Source organism: Apodemus sylvaticus, chromosome 13 (assembly GCF_947179515.1).
Source record: "Apodemus sylvaticus chromosome 13, mApoSyl1.1, whole genome shotgun sequence".
Classification (NCBI taxonomy): Eukaryota; Metazoa; Chordata; class Mammalia; order Rodentia; family Muridae; genus Apodemus; species Apodemus sylvaticus.
Window position 1 is genome coordinate 81,608,431 of NC_067484.1, and position 23,308 is coordinate 81,631,738.

Consider the following 23,308-nt stretch of genomic DNA (forward strand, 5'->3'; position numbering starts at 1 on the left):
CTTCATACTAGATCCTTTAGCAGAGGCATGCACTGGGATTAAAAAGTACAACTAATTTGCAAATTTGTCTTATTTATAAGCATTAATAAGCCAGTTATTTCAAGAAAAACAATGCTGAATTCTAAGAGACGCAACATAGGGCGTCAGGAGATACACATCTTTCCCCCATTTCCATGTTAAACTGCGAAACTAAAATTCCCAAAGGAAAATAAACATGTACCCCAAATATATGTACAGAAAAGTGTTCTAACCCTCCTCGTCAAGTTACCTTCACTCTGAAATGTCTCAGACTTTGATCTGGATTAACTCAAGGGTATTAGCTTTAAAAGGTGCAGGTTTCAAGTAAATGGCTTAGCTTGTTAAAATACGTACAATGATAACACTGTGAAATTTAATTTAAAAAAGATATTTATTTTAATTTATATGTGTTTTACCAGCATGTATATATGTATACCATGGATATGCCTAGTCCCCTCAGGAGCTAGAAAAAGACAATGGATTCCCTGTAACTGGAGTTGCACATAAATGATTCCGGATTGCCACCCCAGTCTTCTGCAAGACCAACAAGTGCTCTTAACTGCTGAGCAATCTTTCCAGTCTCAAGCATTCTTGGGACTGGAAACATAACGTGATAAAAACATTGTAAAATTTTCCTGGGAAAGTATCTCAGTGGTAAACAACTGCTTAGCACATGAAAGTTCTTGGATTCACTTCCTAGTACTAGGAGGGAGGAGAAGACAAAAATTTTAATTTATGTGTGTTTTACCAGCATGTATATATGTGTACCATGGAAATGCCTAGTACTCTCAGGGGCCAGAAGAGGACACTGGATCCTCCCCGTAACTGGAGATACAAGATTTCACCTTATGAGATAAACTATTTCTTACCCATACTTTAATAACGAAGGTACTTTAAGAACCCTAGAGAAGTTTTTGAACTTCTTAAAGACATAACGACTATACAGAATATATATGTATACGCATATACTTGGTTTTACCTCTCCCAATGAGAAGTAGTGACGAGGAATTTGAGAATCAGGGTAAATATTTTCTAGGTACCAAGAGAAAGGTTTGCATTGTAGTTTATGTCTCAGACCAAGTCTTGATGATATATCTCCATAATCTACCTTTGTAACACCTGTTGAAAGAAATAATTGACTGATTTATTAGAGCTCTGTTCGGTAACACATATCTGCTTATATGCTCATTCTCATAAAGCAGCTGAATGGGAAATGGGGGTTATTAGGTGATATGTGAACTCCAAGTGGTACGCCATGGACCCACCTCCCAGAGTAGAAAGCAATAATAAAACATGTATTTTAATTTTTTTCAAAGAAAAAACATCATGTGAGAATGCAACACATACTAATATTAAGCAACAATAAACTACATAGGGATCAAAAAACTTTAATGTACATTATGGTAAGAAAAATTTCAATTAGGATCTGTTTTGTGTAAATACTAAACAGCACAACTCTTTCCAGTTGTACTAACCCTAACCCTATATAACTCTTATATAACTCACTGAACTATGTTCACATCCATCCAAGTCTTGAAGTATTGTAACTAAACACCAAGGTAGAATAGTAACACTTTCAGACAGGCTTACTGCGGAGGAGGAGGAGAAAACAGTTAAACACAAGAACCCACTTATTCTGTAGAAAGCCCTCGAGGAAGGCTATGGGCTCTGCACTGGCTTTACGGCATGCGATGGTTTCATAAACGCCCTGCACAGCAGCAGGAGGCCTGCTTATGGAGGCTGCTCACAGCACACTTGTGAGGTGGCACTGTCTTATGGGGCAAAGGCTGTGGCTCTGCTGGGAGCACCGCCTGCAACAACAGTCCTGGGCCAGTGAGATGGCTCAGTGGATAAAGGTTCTTGCTAACAAAGCTTGGAGACCTGAGTTCAATCCCTGGCACCCATGTGGTAGAAAGAGAGAGATCAACTCCCACAAGTTAAATGTGAAGTTCTCACATGGGCTAGGGCACAAGTGCCACCCTGCTCAGATTAAAAAAAAATTACAAACATACAGAAAGAAAAGTATATTCTTGTCCATATCATTCAATATCCACTAACCTGGAGAAATGATATAGAAGAAATTCTTGAATTCATCCATCCACACTTCTGCAAGCCGCCTGTTGTTCTTGTTGATAATCTGCCCTGTCCCTCCTGGAAATGTGTAAGGTGTAGCTTTCCGAAACACATGACCAACATGGGAGCAAGTCACAATTTCCAAAGTTCCTCCACACTGCCAAATCTGAAAAGAGCAGGACATGGCTTAGTGACTACCTAGCAGAGGCTCCTGTAGTATTCACACGTATTTTTCTTTTCAATGGAAAGGGCTTTGGCTTTTATTTATAACCATGAATGGAAAAAGCTGTAGTTGTAAATTTTCCCTAAAATATCTACAAATTACAAAATCTGAATTAAAGTGCAAAGCAGACTATTTTGGGCATGTAGTGTAAAATTCAGAGCACAAGACTGGCTATGGTGGTCTATGCTGCATTTAATACCAACACTCAGGAAGTAGAAACAATGGATCTCTGGGAGTTAAGGCCAGCATGGTCTATTTAGAGAGTTGCAGGCCAGCCAATATTACGCGGTGAAACCATATCAAAAAGAAACAACAAAGTTCAGGGCTCAGAGATTCTGCTCTGGTATATAACCAATACGCTCTAGGATCAAGTGTTTTACAACATTTTGGTCAACACCAGATTAACTGCAGAACAGACAGGCTGTGAAGGAGACGCAGAGGAGTGGGATGTGTGGCGGCTCTTCTCCACATGCAGAAGCTGCTGCTCAGTACCACAAATCCAGACTGCCGACCACACCCAGCCCTCGTCAGCAAGGACACACTATTTCAGGAAATGCTCAAATGTGTTTGATGTGGCTTATGATTTAACAGCACACTACACACACCCATGATCACGGAGCACTCAAATCTTTTCTATTTCTGCCTTTCCAAACATGTGCCACTAATAACACATCATAGAACAGACACCATGATCTCTTCAACAACACAAAGACAGCGCATGTACTACTCTTATTTGTTCAATCGATGAACACATGGAACAAAGAGAAAATCAAGAACAGACTTATATTCTTGATTCAATGCAATTGTTTCAAAATATATTTTTGTACCATAAAGAAAAATATCATATTAAACTCATGATTAAAACTCGCATTTTGAAAAAGCTTCGCCTCTGTTAAATATTCAGTGTGTGTACTCTCAGGTTTTCTCAGGATTATGCTGTGAATTAGAGCTGGATGGGACAGGATTCCCCTGAAGCTGTCAAGCCTCTCCTTTACAAGCAGGCAAAGTCTTTGGTACAAGCGCTTCCTGCCTCCCCTACAGCACCCTCAGTTTTTGTCTCTTCTGTAATATGCTACGTGTTAGACGCTATTGGCAGCATACATTACCATCTAACATGCTGACAGCAGAGAGTCCAGAATGAAGGTCAACTGGGTTGAATGAACTGAAGAGTAAGTCCAGAATGCTTTACCCTTTTCTCCTTTTTGTGGTGGGTGTGTGTACATACATGTGTGTGGTGGTCCCAGGTTAATGTTGGGTGTCTTTACAAATCACTCTCTATGTTATTTTGGGGGGACTGAAACTAGGAGTTCACTGACCAGCTATGGATTCTACTGTCCCCACGCCCCAGCACTGGGATCACAGCTTGTACTGGTTCTCATGACCAACCTTTAAAAAGAATTAAGCAATTAATTTATTTGGTGTGTGTATGTCAGAGAACAACTTGTAAGCGTCAGTTCTCTCCTTCTGTCACGCTGACTCAGACTGCAGGAAGGCTTTACCCACTGAGCCACCTCAGCAGATGACACCCAGCTTTTTAAGGTGGGATCTGGGAATGGAACTCAGATCTCCTTGTGTATATGGCAAACACTTTACTGACTGAACCATCTCCATAACTGCTACCCGCCTTTTATTGAAAAATATAAAACCGATAAGGTAACCAGATTTAATAAGAGAACAATTTTCAAGTAGATAAGAAGTATATAATACAATAAAATTGTTTTTACAGTTACACATCAAAGCAGCCTGTTTAAATTACAAATTGTTTTTATTTAGTTACTTGTGCCTGAATTACTTCCTTAAAATAACAGAAATTGCGTGGTGGCGCACGCCTGTAATCCCAGCACTCTGGGAGGCAGAGGCAGGCGGATTTCTGAATTCGAGGCCAGCCTGGTCTACAGAGTGAGTTCCAGGACAGCCAGGGCCATACAGAGAAACTCTGTCTCAAAAAAAACAAAACCAAAAACAAAACAACAACAACAAAAATAACAGAAATTGAGACCTGAAGGATTATGCATAGGTTTAACAGCTAGATTATTAAAGATAACTGGATTTGTTGCTGAAATTGGTTTTTAAAATCTTCCATAATGTCAAACTTTTTATAGTCTGAAGGTTCTGGAGTCAGATTAAAATTTTATCACTAAATTTTATTTCTTATATAAACAACAAAAATAATGAACACATATTTGTGGTTAAGTAAAAGATTTTATTTTTTGTCAAAGGGAACTTACCCTAAATGAAATTTCTAGGTTTTCTCCTCCCCAAATATCCATTCCAGCATCATATGTTCCAATTTCCTGAAAGTAATCTCTGTCTATTGAAAAAAGGCCTCCGGCCATTGTAGGTGTTCTGAAATTCAATCATAATACTATGCCATTAATTTTAATAATTTAAGATTTATAATCAGTGTTTTGATAAAAGTACTATACTTCTATAATTGTTTATAACTACAGAACAGTGCTCACTCTTACCCTCTTCAGCAGTGTTTATGCCCGTGGGGTTCTGTGTCAGACTCTGTTTAAGCCCTAAGCACGCTTCCTGTCCCCACCACCTTTCTTGATTTTTGGTACTGATGGACTTCCTATCTCATAGTCCTTAAATTGAATGTATTTCTCATACTCTCCATCTGACTAGGTACTTGACTCCAAAATCTTACCAAGTAAAAAGGTAGTTGACTCTTTTATTCAACTAGAATTGGTTAGGGTTAAAATGCCAAGTTCTAACAGGTGGCAAATACTGCAAAAATGGTAGGTTAAAACAAAGAGACCTTTCCTAGATTTATAAAAATCTTAAAGGAAAGGAGAGGATGCAGTGCAGAGTACCATCAACATTCTCCTTCTAAAGGGACTGCCCTTCTGACCACCTACGCTGACGACCCACAGCATGTCGACTGCCAGAGACAAGCCCAGGTGTGCACAGGGGGGTGTGGGTGTGGAGGTAGAAGCATGGAGAATTAAGCAGAGGAATGATAATGAAGGAGGATTTAAATAAATGAGTATCCTCGGTTTCAGTTAATCACGGATTTCCATGAAGGATGAATGTGAAAGGGGGGAAAACAGACTCCAGAGGGAGAAAACACAAGTTCTTGGCTCCAGAGATAAGGCTCCTAAGGTCAGAAGTCATCGACACGCACTATTCCAGGCCCTCTCGGGCAGCAGCATTGTCTCTCCAGTGAAAGCTATAATTTACAAAGCTTTCAAATTTCTAAGAGTCCTTGATTTAACACTGAACTGTACTAAGAGCTTCCTGGTACTGGTAAGAACACAGGCTGGAAAAGAATAGAGTGGAAAAAGAAATCTCTTTGACTTCTCCAGAAGTGGATATGAATTTAAGGAAGAACAGACCAGAGAAACTCTGAACAGGAGAAAGTGGTAGTCCATTACTACAAAGTGGCAGGATGCACCTGGAGTGAGTCCTAGGGCTTCTGTCTGTGGAGTTGAGGCTCAGGCCCTGTCCTTACCAGCGTGCTTTCTATCCCTTCCTGAATAAAGCCACACGTGATCAAGTATAGTAATAAACACACACAGTGGGAATGCCATTACACCCCGGGAGTCCCAGCCGCTTCTCACGTCCATCTTGCTCCCTAGTACTGACGCACTATCTTAGACTCCTTACACTGAATGCATTTTTCAGAATCTCCATTTAGCATTGTGAGGACCAAGCTTTTCTAAGCTTATAGTCAGTAAGTACCACCCGGATGGCACATTAGTAAAATGTTACAGTGCAAGACACAACTTTGAGCTAGTATTTAACATAAGGACACAACTGATTGAGAAGTAGCTTGATTTAAACAGACTAAACTTAGAAATCTGCAATGTTTTCATACAGAAAAGAAGAATATATGTATGTTATCATCACTTATCACATGTACTAGGAGTTTACAGAATGAAAATAACTTTTAGTTACAGAATGACTGTTTAACTGTTAACTGGAGGGAGAAAAAAATCCTTCTTTTAAAAAATGTGAAATACGATTCTTGACTACATACAAAGTATACAATTGCTTTGCTTCTCAAAGAATACTCCATGATAAAGTGTCACAACTCTGCAATATACAATAAAGAAAACGTCTGACAAATTACCTGACAGGAAGAGTCCGGTCACCTTTCCTTCTGTCCATTTCTCGCTGGGGAACAGGGTACCAACGAAAATTCAGCTTCCAATTGAATCCACCATAGGTCATGTCAGAGCCTGCCATGTACTCGAAAGTATCATCACTGATCACATCAATGATAGGACACACCACTGTTCTCCTGAGGTCATAAAAGCAAATTTAAAATCTTCAACTGTACCTACTTACTATAACAACTATACAACTAAACAATGGTAAAGTTTATTCATGCTATAATCTCTACCAAGCCAGTATCAAAATCATTTGTTAGCTGAGAACCTTCGGTCTTTTTTGCATTTCTTCTTTTATACACACTCTTTACTATCTGCCACATGAAAATATTTAAGGTATTTCAAAAATTAATTTTTAGTGATACACACTTAATCCTTTTTAGGCAAAATTTTCCTTTATAGAAACTCTTATCATTTCTATTTTCAGTTTTTGTTAGTGGGGAAGTGAGTACATGATCTGCTTTCAGGACAATGGCCAGTACTGATGTTACTTAATTAATGGCAACACTCCTGTGTTCTAGTCATGTTATACACTTGTACACATATTTCTCCCTATAGCTTTAACATAGTGCTATTAACTTTGAAGTTGATTTCTTATATTTTTTTAATTGAATTACATCTAAAAAAAATAATAGCTCAGGACATAAAAACAATCACAAATGACAACAGCTCTTTGGAAGGAAAAATGTCCCAAATACAGTCTTTAGTAGATATAATTTATAGACTGTCATATCAAATCACATTTTCTTGGTGTTTAAAAAAATCTCTTCCATGAGCTGGTGAAATGGCTCAGAGGGTAAACGAATTTGATCACTGGCATTCAATGCTAGGATCTACATGTAGAAAGAGAAACCCACTTCCGAGCGTTGTCCCTTGACTTCTCCCTGAGCACCGTAACTTTTCATAGTATGGGTCTGAGGCAGCAGGATGCCCAGTAGCTAATAGTGCCAGCTTCCCAACACATTGATCTGAGTCTGATCACCGTATTCATGGTGGAAGGAGAAAACGAATGCTGGCAAGCTGTCCTCTGGCCACACACTTAAAACTTTAAAACTTAAAGCATAGGTCTTCATTTTTTTAAATTAAAATTACTGCAGCCTCATAAAAATAGTCCATTTTCCTACTTTTTCTATATCCTGCTTGAACAATGTGGTGGGAGCTGTCCCCATCTTCCACACCCAAGGTAAAGCAGTGAGCTTTCCTCTGCTGTGTGTGATGTGTTCTTCTCCTCTCCCTGCACAGACTCCCGCCCCTCAGCTTTACCCGGTGTCTGCTGTTAGGACCCACAGCGTCCCTCCCATGAGTTACTCCCAGCGTGAACCGTTATCAAAGGACTGACAGTGCCCAGAGTTCATTACAGAGACCACAAATACCAGCTGCCTGAGTGAACCGACAGCTGGTTTGCTCACTTTGTGATGTACATTTTTTCCCCTTTATGACAACTCCGTAGTGCATTTCAAAAAATCTGTTTTATCTAGCACTTTATCCGTTGGAAACTATTTAGGATATATAATCTACCACGCAGCCCCAAATATAAGTTATTTCGTTGTTTTAGTCAACTTTCTTCCATACATCACACACTGCTTTCTCTGTATAGGGAGGCCCAGGATCATGTTTCTAAAGTTTGTTATCTTTATGCAAGTATTTCCTTAAACCTTTTACTTACAGAAAAATATTTAGAGATTCTATTCTTTTGATTCTTCAGGGCGATGGTCTTTTTGTTACACTGCTGGGTGTCTTCTGACCCAACGCTGGTTTGTTCTGTGTCTGAGCACAGACAGCTGATGCCGCCATTTGATAATTAATGAACAGGACAAATGAAGGGCCCTACCCCTCCATTCTCCACGGGGCTTGGAAAAGTCTACTCTATGAAATCTCACCCTTAAAGCTGATGTCAACAGCCTCCAGGTCAAATTGCCACAGCAATGGAAACTGACTACAGGTGAAGTTTACTAACGTTACTTCTTTCCTGATCCTCAGGAACAAGACAGAATCAAACAAGTCTTTGTGGAAGTGTGTAACACGAAACTTGACTGCTACAGACGGAACAAGACTTAATCAGACAAGTCTTTGTGGAAGTGTGTAACATGAAACCTGACCACCACAGACACACTGCAGGGATGCTCACTCTATATTAATAGAGTTACAGTTAATCATTCCAAACACGCTGAGAATTACAAGATACAATGTACTCTCTTCAGCCTGTGCTACAAGATGAGAGCTACAGTCCCTGTGAAGACTTCAACAAAGCTGAGATAATTGGTCTCCTCTGAAAGCAGGACAAGCAAACGTTCCCTGAGTTCACTGTCTACCTGTTCCAGACCCATTTGGTCAAGAGAGCACAGAGTCATTATTCTATAAAATGCTACCTAATTCATCCTCATTAGGAGAGTTTGCAAATGTGTTAACTGTCAGACTTTAAGAAAGTGGTCTTATCTGCATCTTGTTTGAAGCACTCTTGACGGCATTTTAAAAGGCAATTTGAAAGGATGGTATTTTTGTGCTTATTTAAAAACAGAGAATTTGCAATGTTCCACACAATTTAAGATAAAAGGACTAAGAACCAATCCACAAGTTCCCGACAATTACCTGTCATGTTTGATCCGGGCTAACAGAGGCTCCAGCCACCCTGCTGTACACTCACAGTGAGCATCTAAGAAGGTGATCACTTGGCCTTTGGACACAGCAGCTCCTTTTAATCTAGCTCTGATCAACCCAGAGCGTTGTTCCATTCGAATTACATGAACTGGCACTTTAAGTTTTTTCACATAACTCTCTAGAGGTCTTTTCAGAAAGTCTGAAAATATAACAAAACATGAATTACATAAGTTGGCATTATCCAAATATAAAGCAATTTTGATTTGCAGCACTCTTTCAACATGTACATATTGACAGAGCACTAGGTGAGATTCCTGTCCCATCAACACCGTTTCCTAAAGGAAGCTAATGTCAAGAAGGTAAGAACTAGCTGCCTCTATCTCCACCTGAGCGCTCGCCAAGGCAGTGTCTGAGGCTCAGCTGTCGCCTTGGACGGGCACGTCACCATGCGTCATCTACCAGGCCTCACGAGTCTTCCTAATCGTGCTAAAGACTCTGCAGCAGAAGCAAAGAGACTGAGGCAGGCGTGGGGTATACACTTGGAATCCAGCATGGTGGGACACACTTGGATCCCAATATCTGGAAGGCAGGAGCAGCAGGATTTTGAGTTTGAGGTCAGTGTAGGTTACACAAGAAATTTTAAGATCTTGTCCCCCAAATTAAAATGCCAATACACCCCAACTCTCTCTCTCTCTCTCTCTCTCTCTCTCTCTCTCTCTCTCTCTCTCTCTCTCTCTCTCTCTCACACACACACACACACACACACACACACACACACACAGTATGTACATGAAAGAAAAGAAAACATTCAATCTAGAGAACAGAGAAAAGAAATACTATATGTCACAACTATTAGTTTTTAAAATTGTGAGATTTCTTCCAAGACAGAAACAGTGTGTCTCACTGATCACCATAGTTTCTAACTAGACTGAGAAGGAGACAGAAAGTAAAAATCTCATAAGATAAATGCTAGACAGAAACTGAAAGGTAAAGAAAGATCTTTGTCAGACAAGTGTGAATTACAAACTATTGATGGTGATGGGACCCCCCCACACACACACAGTATGTACATGAAAGAAAAGAAAATATTCAATCTAGAGAACAGAGAAAAGAAATACTATATGTCACAACTATTAGTTTTTAAAATTGTGAGATTTCTTCCAAGACAGAAACAGTGTGTCTCACTGATCACCATAGTTTCTAACTAGACTGAGAAGGAGACAGAAAGTAAAAATCTCATAAGATAAATGCTAGACAGAAACTGAAAGGTAAAGAAAGATCTTTGTCAGACAAGTGTGAATTACAAACTATTGATGGTGATGGGACCTGGGACCATGTCTTTCTAACTAATGTGAGTTATAGATATGTATCCTCTAACTAGGTATAACAGGGCCCCAGACCTAAGTAGCCCCCAGATGTTAGCACAACTGACTCCATGATGGAAGTACCATTCAGGTTGTAAAACTAAGCACTCAACTCACAGAAATCGTGGTGTGTGATTAAGAAGCTATTTAAATACTGAAAGCAGAGATCCAAAGTGTTCCTTATAAGATGATTCAGTTTGGTAATATACTAGTAAAATCATCAAAACTCCAAAACTCTCCAAAAATGCAGATTACTAATCAGATTACTAATCTTTTTCTGGTTAACTTACTTCCTAATATTTGTGCTAAAAATAGTGCTTCAAAATAGCACTATGATTTCATGGACGAAGTCAGAAAGTGAGAAGAATATAACCAGATTCTGAGTAAAAAGGTGTGAACAATGCCAATCTGAGAAAAATACTTTTTTGTGTTGGCAATGAGTGGGTTTTGAGTATTCCACACAATGTTACAATGATCTGTAAGACTGTGTTGTTACACATACTTTAGGAATGAATATTTAGCTCAGGATATTTAAATGAAGCTGATCAAGGTGACGTTTGTTATGGCCAGACTGGCCTGACTTTAAACCCATCCATCATCTATCATGGGACAGAGCACTGTACAAGTGCTGGCCAGGCGAAGTGGGGATACCTGTACTCCTGAGACTTGGGGGATGGGGCAGAGGTGTAAGGATCTTAAGTTTGAGGCCAGAGTGGCCTGGGCTTTACAGCAGGACTCTGTCTCAAGAAGCAAGCAAAGCTAGCAACAACCCAACAAGCAAACAGAATATAAAGGAATGAATTATACACAGGAAATGTGGAACATGTAATTGGTACAAATGTGAATCAGCATTTAGTCTACATGTCCATATGTTACCTAGAACTGGACAGAATCACCTGTGATAATTCTAGGCATGCTCATCTTAAATCGATCAATGTTGATTGTATGATTATCAATGTCTCCCAGTAAGTTTTTTTCAAAATAGTTTTAAAAATAAGCCTTAAAAACCAAAGCAATCTAATACTAAAGTTCTACATTTCTAAAAGCTATTAAAACTGTCTTGTCTATGAACAACAACAACAAGTTTTTAATGCATGATTCTGTAGCACTATAACAAAATCCCTTGGCATTTCTGACATCTTTGTGACTTTTATACAATGGACACTAAGAAATGTGTGTCATCAGTCCATACATAATTTGACAAGAATTGAGTTCTTGGAAGGTAACTGGTGAGTAGAAGGCCCTCCTCTTCCTCAGATATCCTGCCTTCTGCTGTCCTGTGAATAGACCCCTAAGCATCCCTGCCACACAGCATGACGCTGTCAGTCTTGTCACTTGCTGGTATTGCTAAAACTTGTCTTGTACATTAATGCACACACTAATATTTTGCAGTACTTTAATTGTTTATAATTTCTGACTTCAAAGGTTTCTGAGGAAAGGTAGATTTATCTCACATTTTTGTGTTTTCATTGGCAATATTCTAAGCACTCACAAAAAGTGCTCTAAGATTCAACTGGAAATACGCACTTCCATTTCTTACAACAAGGTAAAAATTAGTTCTAATGAGGCTGCTGAGATGGCAAAATTGGGAAAATGTGCTTGTCTCTAAGATGATAACCTGAGTTTGATTCCTGGGACCCACAGGGTGGAAAAGAGAACATACTCACATCCACCTGTATACCTTAGCATGTAGGCTGGATGTGCATGAGTGAGTGAGTGTGTGTGTGTGTGTGTGTGTGTGTGTGTGTGTCCCAAAACAAATAATTACACATACTAAATTAAAATGAAATAGCCACAATGGAGGCATCGTCACTCTGCTGGCTACCAGTGCCTTCCCCTTACTAATGCCATTAGATACAGGCAATCTGGGGGAAATATACTGTGTGTTTTGGGCACAGAAAGTCTACAGCAGAGCCCTGCACAGCTCTTAGATCCTTTCCTGGCTCCTTCCCCTCTTCATTTAGCAAAGAGTCCTACGGGGCCACTAAGGATGGTAGTTTTTCATTCCACAGAAATGTAGACTGAAAGCTTTCATTTCCATTGGACTTGTTCATACAGATTAGAGTTCTACCAAATACACCTTACCTTACAGTGTATTAGATGAGCTGTGGGAAAAAAATAAATCAATTAAGTAATACTGGGTTTCTGATTTTAAAGTTCTATCTTTTCTACAGCATCTACAACATAAAATCTCCGAGAGTGCAGAGTCAAAAATGGTGATCCAAGTTACTTTTCATTAGTGTGCCTTTTCCTAAGAGTGTCTCATGAAACAGATTAGGATATTCTAAATCTGTGAAAAATCCTGATATTCCCAGAAGGGTATCTAGGCAAGAGATGTGACAGATGTATGTGAGAACACAGTCAGACTATACACCACATTTTAATTGTGCTTAATTATTTTATGCACCTAACTACAGATCATTCCTGAAATTTAAAAAGGAAGGAAATAAGAAGCCTAAGAAGAATCCAGAGAACTCTAGCGTGAACTCCATCTTGCTGTCAAAAGTTCTTCCTACCACTCAGAACTAAATCTCTCCCCTCATGAACAGAATTGTAGCTTTCCACAGAGAAAATTCTGACAAAATTGTGTGGGTTTTTCCTGTTCAACATCAACATCACATTTTAAAGCATTATGAGTTTAAATGGCAAGAATTTTTAGATAAGTTGGAATTTTTAACCTACAATTATTAGGTTAAAGTTATAGCAATAGTTTGCAAGCTGTGAGTAATCAAAGGTCTGACACCACTGGCCTTACAATGCAGGGTTTACCTCTTTCACTGGCGTCATCTACAAGAACAATCTCTTCTATCATGTGCCTTGGAGAGCGGTTAATGACACTGTGGACTGTGCGAAGAAGTGTGCTCCATGCCTCGTTGTGGAAAACAATCACCACGCTCGTTGTAGGAAGGTTATCTGGATACACCTTTGTTTTACACCTAAAGACAAAGAAAATGCCTTTATAACAGAGACCTTAAGACACTACAGAAAATGAATCTGTAGAAAAGTTGACAGAACAGCAAAGGTTTGTGCTAATGGTGAGACTGTAGGTGGTTTTCCATTTAGGTTTGGATTAATGCTGCATGCATAATAAGTAACACTGATGTAGAGAAGAAAAATTATTTTAAAGATTTACCCATATTCTTAGAATAATCTCTCCTGATGCAGACTTTTGGTTTGCTTCATTTTATTTATTTTCATGTTTGTTTGTTTGTTTGTTTTTTGAAACTGGGTCTCACTATGCAGCCTTAGCTAACCTGAGACCTGATATGCAGACTAAGGTCCATAGGAACTCACAGAGATCTTCCTGCCTCTGACTCCTAAGTACTGGGATTTAAAGGTGTGCACCACACGTGGCTAGGTTAATTCATTTTAGTGAAGAATGAAATAAAAGCTATACTATCAATCTCAAATTGCACATTAAGAACCAACTGGCGGGCTCAGCAGTGAAGAGCACCGACTGCTCTTCCAAAGGGCCTGAATTCAAATCCTAACAACCACATGGTAGCTCACAACCATCCATAATGAGATCTGATGCCCTCTTCTGGTGTGTCTGAATACAGCTACAGTTTACTTACATATAATAAATCTTTGGGCCAGAGCAAGTGGGGCTAGAGAGAGCAGAGGCCCTGAGTTCAATTCCTAGCAACCACATGATGGCTCACAACCATCTACACAGCTACAACGTACTCATATACATAAAATAAATAAATAAATCTTTAAAAGAAAAAAAAAAGAACAAATTGGCTTAAAAAAAACACCAGAATCAAATAACCTTAACAAAAGTGTAACCTTCACAAACTAAAAACAATAAAATAAAACAACAGATGCATGTACTAAGTACCTACCATGTACCCTGTTCTTAATCTTGGTAGTCACTCTGTAAAGCAGACACTGGAAGCACTCGTCACAGGTGAGTGAGGCCTCTCGGTTATTATAAAAGGAGAGCCAGCTCTCTCTGCTTCCTCTGCTTTCCTGTCTTAGCACATGATTTATCCCTCTCACACCTACTCCAGCCATGGAATAAACTTTGTACCTTCAAAAACACTAAAATAAATCCCTTAGGCAGCCTTGGTGGTAGCATTATTCCTATCATCGTCATTTTTAACCGAGAGAGGACTGATGTGAACTGTATGTGTGGGTGTGCTGTGCACATCTGCAATGTGCACATGAACTAAACAAAGAAGGGTGAGCAAAAAAGCCACGTCTGTAACTGAGCAGCACCACACCCCGCTAAGACTGCCCCAGTGGTAGACTGGACTGTCACTATCAGGGTATCATTTACAAGTTGGTCCAAAGACCAAACTGGAATCAGTGGTGAACCAGCAGTGTCTGAAAAATGCCCAACACTTAAGTAAAATATGAATGTTTAGATCAAAACTGTATTATACAGATATGAATAAGCATGTAAATAACTAAATCCACACCTTGACCATTACAACATATTCAGATGCTATGCTTAGTGAATAAAAACAAAATGTCCAGCTCCAAAGCATCAGCTCGAAGCTGAAATTTCTATCAGCTCAAACTGTGTCACAGGAAAGGAGGGAACAAAATAAAAACAGTACTAAACAGAAAGCTAGACTAGGTCAGATTTCCTGAACCCTTGGCTGTGTCCACTTTTGTCCTACTTGTGCTCTGCCCTTGGGTGAGTCAATGTAGCTCACAGAGACCCACCCGGGCTGGATGGTCACCCTCACATGGGTCCTCCTCACATTCTAGGCGCCAGCAGCTTTCCTAGATGACACCTTCAAACTCACATCTCAGATTTCTAAAACCACTCTTGCCCTCCTCAGTTACAATTGGTTTCCAATATCACAAAACAAATAATGCCACCAACACACACATATTGGTTTCCAATATCACAAAACAAATAATGCCACCAACACACACACACACACACTCCTGTTAGTATTTAGACTCTAAAATCATGCTTTTTCCTCTAGAGAGGGCTTAAATGGTCTGTTCTTGTCTATCCACCTTCTCACCTACTGACAGCTAAAGCCTTTGCTTTTAACACTTTTTAAAGCGTTCTCCACCAACACACACTGTTCTCTCTCCCCTCTCTCCTCCCTACATGCCCCGCTCCATCAGAGCTGCCTTATATCAGATGCACTGCTATACAGTGCTTCACATCTCACTTGTCCCCAAGTTCATTATGGAATATGGCAAACACAGAGTACACAAAACAAATTTCTTGGGCTCAATTCCCAGAACTGCAAAACCAAAACACACCCAATATGTGAGCGGAATGAGCTAGCAGAGAGCAAACCCAATATGTGAGCACGGAACTACGACTGAGAACTCATCGTCTCCTCTGTCCCAAAAGGAAAAACTTTGGTGGTTCTAAAGGAGTCGTATTTGGTTTGTTTTGACTTGTTCACAAATATTATTCTCTCTATATTATATGATTATTTGGCTATTTATTATGTTGGTGAGGTTTATATTCGGGATGACACGTGACTTCTGTTCATTTCTACTATAAAGTATCCTATTCTATTTATTTCCTGTTGTCGTTGAGTCTCACTGTATAGCCCCAACTGGCTTGGAACTCACTATGTAGACCAGGCTGACCTTGAACTCACAGGGATCCTTCTGCCTCTGCTTTCTGAAAGTTGTCATTAAAGGCAAACACCGCCATGACAGACCTTCTATTTTACTAACAGAAGTTTGAGATTTAAAATCTTGGAACCAATACAAATTTACTACTATAAACATTTTACCTTTGTCTCCTGTTGCACGCATACATACACACACACCCACATGTACGTACATATGTGTGTGTGTGTGTGTGTGTGTATGTATGTATGTATGTATGTATGTATGTAAGTATCAATGAGTGAAACTGTTAGGCCATGAAGGATATAAATGCTGATTTTAGCATGAATGGATACATTTTCAATATGGCTATACCAAATTACTTTCCAGTAGTATATGACAGTATCAAATGATTTGACACTGAGTTGGTTTTTTAAAACATTATTAACAATATTATATCATATCCTCAGTTATTTGAATAATCCCTTCTGTAAAATGATATTTAAATCTCTCACCCCCACCGCCCTAAGACAAGGCTCCTCTGGGTAGCCTTGATTGGCTTGGAATTCATTTTGTAGACCAAGCTGGCCTTGAACTTAGAGATCTGCCTGCCTTCACTTGGCTCAAATCTCATGGTTTTTTTACTGGGTTATTTTTTCTTTTTGATATGTAGGAGCTGTACTTCTGGATTTGAGCACTTTACTAGTTATGTCACAAATAGTCTTTTTAGCAACAACTTGATTGAATATATCCCCCCCCCCTATTTAATAAGCAGAAAGTGTTTAAGGGGGCTGGTTGTCTATCAGTGGTAGAGCACTTGGCTTAGCATGATCACTTTCTTGGGTTTGATCCCTATCTAATCTATCAATTCCCCTCCCCTTTTTGTGTTTGAATCTTATGATCTGTTTAAGAAATCTTTTTCCAGGGGCTGGAGAGATGGTTCAGAAACACTGGTTGTTCTTCCAGAGGTCTTGAGTTCAATTCCCAGCAACTACATGGTGGCTCACAACCATCTATGAGATCTGGTGCCCTCTTCTGACCCGCAGGCATATATGTAGGTAGAACACTGTATACATAATAAAATAAATCTTAAAAAAACAAAACAACAACAACAACAACAAAAAAGCGGGTGCTGGAAAGATGGCTCAGCTGCTCTTTCAGAAGTCCTGAGTTCAATTCCCAGCAACCACATGGTGGCTCACAACCATCTGTAATGGGATCTGATGTCCTCTTGTGGTATGTCTGAAGACAGTGACAGTGTACTCATATACATTAAATGAGTAAATAAATTTAGAAACATCTTTTCCAAGTTTAAAGAGATATCGTATGCAATAATTTACGGCTCTGCCTTTGTATTCGTATTTATGATACACAGAATACAAACTGTTCTTTATGCTGGAAGCAAAAGTACAGTTTCTCTTTTGTCCTTAAGCACGGGAGATTCACTCAATGGCATTTGTTGCTTAAAAGATCATCCTTTCAGGGCTATCAGGGTTACACAGTGACCTCTTAGTCATCAACTAAGTGTTTTTGTATGAATGAGAGGTGAGATAAACTCCCAATTTTGTTCCTCTGATCTGTTATTCTTATAAGAATTTCACAATATCTTGATAACTACAGCTTTTAAAGAAATCTTGATAATTCCACAACAATGCCTGGCTCTTGCAGTTTTTTGTACTTCAAGTGACACAATCAACAATCAGCTAAAGGCAGTGGTGGTGCACGCCTTTAATCCCAGCACTTGGGACACAGAGTAGGCAGATTTCTGAGTTTAAGGCCAGTCTGGTCTACACAGTGAGTTCTAGGCCAGCCAGGGCTACACAGAGAAACCCTGTCGTGAAAAACAAAACAAAACAAAACAACCCCACCAATCAGCTAATCAAATTACACACACACCCCACATATATCCACACAATTATGACTATAACTACCCTAAATTAACAAACCTGAGTGAATCAACATCTTTATAGTATTGATCCTGAACACAGTATTTTCTTCATTTATTTATTTCTCTCAATAGTACTTTAGAATTTCCTTCAAGGAGTAGATTCCTCCCCAACACACACACACAAACACACACACATACTTATTATGTTCTAATATCTAAAAAGATATTTCAAAAATATCTTCTAGATTTTGCCTAAAAACAACATATATTAATATCTCTTCCATAGAAATATAGACCCCCCCTAACTACCTTACTGAACACATATGGATTATAATCCTCTACCTATAATCCATTTGAGGATAAAAGGCTGAGAAGAAGGCTGAAGCAGAGTCTATGTACCTGGGGTTTTCCTCAGCCTCCCAACCTTTCTGCCTCAGGCTGCTCAGCGCTGACCGTAGCGCACACCTGGCGGACCTCCAGGGAACTGGTGGGACACTGACAGGAAGTAAAGACGTGAGCACTCTACGTGTCCCTGATCTTCCATAGTTAAGTACAGCTATGTTGTGGGGTTTACCTGCTGCACTGCTTTCAAGTTCCTAAGCACATCAGGGCAGCAACAAATTTTATCAAATACTTTCTCATATTTAAAGAAATAGCCACACAACTTATACTGTTGTGTTTTTCAATGACTTTAAAAGGACTTAATCATGGTTCTAAGTGTGGCAGTTTGGCTTGAGTGCATAGGCTAAGGCTCTTTGTTTATTATGTCATCTAATTTTACTGATCACTGTGATTTCATGATGTACACTGGTATGTTCCTTCTTTTTCCTAGTCAAAGCTTGGCTTTGTTTCTTCCTTAGATATACATAAAATGTAATTCATTGACAAGACTGTGCAGAACTATAAGTCTGTTACTGTTTATAGATGTCTCTGTATAAAGGCCTTAGGTAATTTACGGATTTAACAGTGATACTACTTCATAATTTCTGCTCTTGTATCAGTTATTGTAGTGAGAGTTTTGGTTTCTTTAAAAACCCAACTGTGTTTATGTGAACACGGTTTTTGTTTTAATCCCAGGTGTGGGCTATGGGCCGCTTCAGGTCCTCCAAGGCAGCAGACCCTTGCCCCTCTAACCTTCTCTCTATTCTACCTGGTGTTGGGGTATTAGAGGGAATAATGATTGGGAGGTAGAGATAAAAGAACCCAAACAAACTAGACAAAAAAAGCCAACAAGTTATATTTTGTAGGACCTGGTAATTTAAATTTTCTAGGTTTTCTTTGGTTGTTTTTTGTTTTTATGTTTTTGAAACAGAGTCTCATAGAACTCACTGTGTATACCAATCTAGCCTTGAACTCAGAGATATTCCTGTCAAGGGATGCAATTAAAGGCATCGAAGTCTTTGATCTAAAATATTAAATATGCCTATAATATCTACTTATAAAGGCACATAACATCTACACTATTACAGATTTTTCTTTTACTATTTGTTTTTGTGATTGTGTGTGTGTGTGTGTGTGTATGTGTGTGTGTGTAATGTGCATGTGAGTGCAAGTGCCCTCGGAAGCTGGAAAAGGGAGTTAGATCCTCTTAAAGCTGGAAATATAAACGATTGTGAGCTGCCCACGAGAGGTGCTTGGAGTGCAACCTGGGTCCTCCACAGGAGCAGAGCATGCCCTTCGCTCCTGAGCCACTTCTTCCCCGCTCTCCTTCTACAGAATTTTTAGAATGCAATTTGGTGCTGCTGTGTCCAGGCACAGTGTTTCTAGCAGAGGTCTAAACTCTCTTGTCCTCCATAACAGAGAAAGTATTTCATCTCAGTTTATAAAGGGGTCAAAACAGTGGTGTCTCTGGAAGTGGGAGAAATAACTGGAAAAGTAAATAAAAGAACTTTATTTATTTGGTTTAGTTGATGTTACACAGCTGTGTATATACATATAAAAATTCAGTAAATTATACATGTGGGACTACATGTAGGACTGCCTCAAGTTACATGTACCTAAAATCTTTCTGCAAAAGGCTGAATATATGAATATTTTTGAAAGTGTTTAGAATCCACTACTAATTAATTGAGAGAAGTAATCACTTTCCTAGCTCCTGAGTCAGCAGAACAGTAATATCTGGGGCGTTCCTTCATCAGCACTCAACTTAGGCTCCACGGAGAACTGAACAACGTCCGTGACAGAGCTGCCAGCACTGCGGCGAAGCACTTGTTGGGGACAGACCAGCCTCCACACAGGCACACTGTGTACTTACCCCTCTAGCCTCACATCTGGTAAGGATCTGTTGAACGCAATCATCTCACTTGCCATTAGGTTGAACTGATTGATTTTAAACATCTCTTTCATCTTCTCTTGGTCCTCTTTAGGAATGACGACTGGTTTCCCCATTTCTCCAGGACCTTCATGAGGCTTCTGCACTAGCTCTAGAACTAAGAAGAAAGAAGAAGCTTAGCTGAAAACCATTTCACAACAACTAATGGATGCTGCTGAGTAACAACCTTCAAGTGAAAACTGCCCTCACCCAGCAGAGCAGCCTCCACTGGGCTGTCCTGCCTGTCCGACTGCCCGTGCTGAGGAAGTGACTGAGCTCTCAGCCGTACTCTGTTCAGCTAGTGCTAAGTAGCTTTGCAGAAGTTTGAGAGGACCCTCCAGTCTTCCTAGACTACAGCAGTCCTCCCTGACTCTCCTGGAATGGAAGCTAACATCCACGCCTACCTCCTCCTTGGCACCCCTCCCTCCCATCTGAGGGCGGCCACTCCCCCCACCTGTGCCTTGGTCTCTTTTGCCCTCATGCTGTTGTTGTTCAGGCAGGCCGCCTCCTCCGATATCCACCCCACACCCCTGTATCTTTTTTTTTTTTTCAAAGATTTATTTATTTATTATATGTAAGTACACTGTAGCTGTCTCCAGAAGAGGGCATCAGATCTCGTTAAGGATGGTTGTGAGCCACCATGTGGTTGCTGGGATATGAACTTAGGACCTTTTGAAGAGCAGTCAGTGCTCTTAACCCCTGAGCCATCTCTCCAGCCCGCCCTGTATCTTTATCACAGGAAACTACATCCACCTTTTAAAGGCAAGTAAAACAGCTTCCCTTTCCTTTCTAAAAGCATTATTCTTATAACTTTAAGTCTCTAAAAGCCAAACCTATGTTGAAGATTCAATGCTGTCTGACTGAATGGACTATGGGGAGTTGGAATGCTGCAGGTCCAGAGTCATTGGCTATCTTTGGTCACTTTTTGACTATCTGGTATCTTTGAGATGTAATCTTTGCAGAGCACTCCCACTTTGCTGTAACCTGCCTGCCAATGACTCTGCTAAGTGTGCTGGCCCTAAGCTCCGCTGGTTCTGTGACTAAGAGAAGCTCATGTCACCACTCTCACAGTGAATCATGTCAACTGGGACAACACCAATCCATGCTCTTGGGCAGGGTCATTTACATTTGACTCAGAACAAACTATCATCTCTCCACTGCCACATCTTTGTCTTCCCAGGGCTTCCAAGTCTCTCATTAGTCACTATCTCTTATGAATACTAAACTTTATGCAGCCCAGTAGACCATGACAGACTGAACATCTACAGAAGCTTGGTAGAGATATGCAGGCATTTTATGCTCAAACAAAGCATAGGTGCAGATGAAAATGCTCTACTCCACACTCTGCCCTGACCATGGCGCACTGGCCTCGGCCCGGCTAGGACAGTGAGTTACCTTTCTTGCTGCCACAGCGGCAGAAAGCTAGCATGTTTCTCCAAAGTAATGCTCTCCCACTGCTGACATCCTTCTCAATTCGACCCCAGACACCCTCACCTCACAAAACTACTTCCTCCATCTCCCCCTTAGGATCTGACTCAAATCCAGCTCTCCTCAGAGCCCATGAATCAGATCACCTTTTCCTCAGTTCTGTGTTCAGTTTTTATTCCATAAGCAAAGCATTATCACCTTGTTTCATGCTGTTATTTCCAACCCATTTCTCCATTACTTGTATTTTCGAACAAAAGTTGCTCCTTTTCTATGTTGTCTATGTCACTAGTGTTTCAAAACCATATTAACCTTAGGATCTTCAAAAGCAGCCCTTTTCTTGTGATTTCAGTCCTCTACTGCCCTACATGCTGATACTTTCCTGTTCCCCTTTTTACCAAATTCCTTCTGTCTCAATGTCCATCCACACAGATGTGCAGACATTTAACATGAACTGCCCGCTTCCTTCAAGCTGCAGCGTGCTAAAGAAGCCACACGTCTGTTTTTTAACAGTACACCCAATCACCGCCTTCCATGGTTACACTCTCTGAAAGGGCACTTACAAGGGTCATCAGAAACCTTATTCCCAAACACCATAAACAACTCATCTTGCCAAACATGGTGGAACACACCTACTATCCTAAAAGACCAAAGAAGAAGAAAATGGGGGGAAAAACCGGTGTTGTGTGTTGAAGTGTGAGGGGGGAAGGGAGGAAAGCACACTGCATCTCAGTACCACTGCACGAAACCTAGTCCTAACCTTCCAAGACCCAGAGGCTCATCCAGGCTGCTCCTCCAGTGGGGAGTCTGCCTCAGCAATCTGTTTAACCAAGGAGGCATGAGGGTCAACGTCAACTTTTCTTTCAAACTTTCATGACAGGCTCCAACCCATATCTCTTCTAGTCAGGTCTCTTCTAGCACACACCCACCAATTCACGCAAAGGTCCCAGTCCTGTTAGATGACTTGACACCTTGTCTGAAATCCTGAGGGTGTGCCACTGCCTGCAGAGGAGACACACCTGCAGCATGCCAGACCCCCTTCAGCCTGCGGTGGAGGCACACGCTCGTCTTTGACAAGTTCTTTAAAGGGAGAAATTCTTCTTAGATGGATTTATTTTATTTTATATGTATGAGTGCTTTTCATATACATTATGTGTCAAATTCACTGGAACTGGAGTTATAGATGGCTGTGAGCCACTGTGTGGATGCAGAGAACTGAACCCAGGTCCCCGCAGGAGCTCCTAACTGCTAAATCTCTCGAGCTCAAAACTTCTCTGTTCTTGTTCAGCACCTATCAGGGCTTTAAACACATTCTCCAGTTGAGTTTTCCTGTGCTACAGAGTCTCTATTTTTCTCTTGCTTTTAAGCTTCTGCATTCCAGACAGAAACCATAAGCTCCAACTCTAACTGACAATACATTAAAGTGGGGTGAAGGAAAGAAAAGACACTCTGGGAAAAGAACACCAGTTTCAGGCTGGAGAGATGGCTTAGCAATTAAGAGCACTGACTGCTCTTCCAGAGATCCTCAGTTCAATTCCAAAAAACTACATGATGGCTCACAACCATCCGTAATGGTATCTGATGCCCTTTTCTGGTGTCGGGAGACAATGTAGTCATATAAAATAAATACATCTTAAAAAAACAAACAAACAGCAATTTCTTACCAGTGAGTGGTAATACTTACCCTCTGGTCTAAAAGGAACAGGGTAAGCTCTACTACCAGTTAAGAAGGCAGTGCTTTGTTTCTCAGTAACA

The 23,308-nt window shown here is 40.2% G+C and overlaps 1 protein-coding gene across 3 annotated transcripts in view; it reads right to left on the reverse strand.

The window, feature by feature from the left end:
* Galnt1 (polypeptide N-acetylgalactosaminyltransferase 1) overlaps positions 1–23,308 on the reverse strand; it is a 70,459-nt gene that overhangs the window by 12,040 nt on the left and 35,111 nt on the right. For all 3 annotated transcript variants that reach the window (XM_052201481.1, XM_052201479.1, XM_052201480.1), the window contains exons 4-10: positions 20,072–20,246; positions 13,164–13,330; positions 9,022–9,229; positions 6,393–6,563; positions 4,543–4,660; positions 2,077–2,257; positions 998–1,137 (exon numbers count right to left, since the gene is read on the reverse strand). In XM_052201481.1, coding sequence (XP_052057441.1) covers positions 998–1,137; positions 2,077–2,257; positions 4,543–4,660; positions 6,393–6,563; positions 9,022–9,229; positions 13,164–13,330; positions 20,072–20,246 — 1,160 coding nt within the window. The remainder of the gene's footprint in view (positions 1–997; positions 1,138–2,076; positions 2,258–4,542; positions 4,661–6,392; positions 6,564–9,021; positions 9,230–13,163; positions 13,331–20,071; positions 20,247–23,308) is intronic.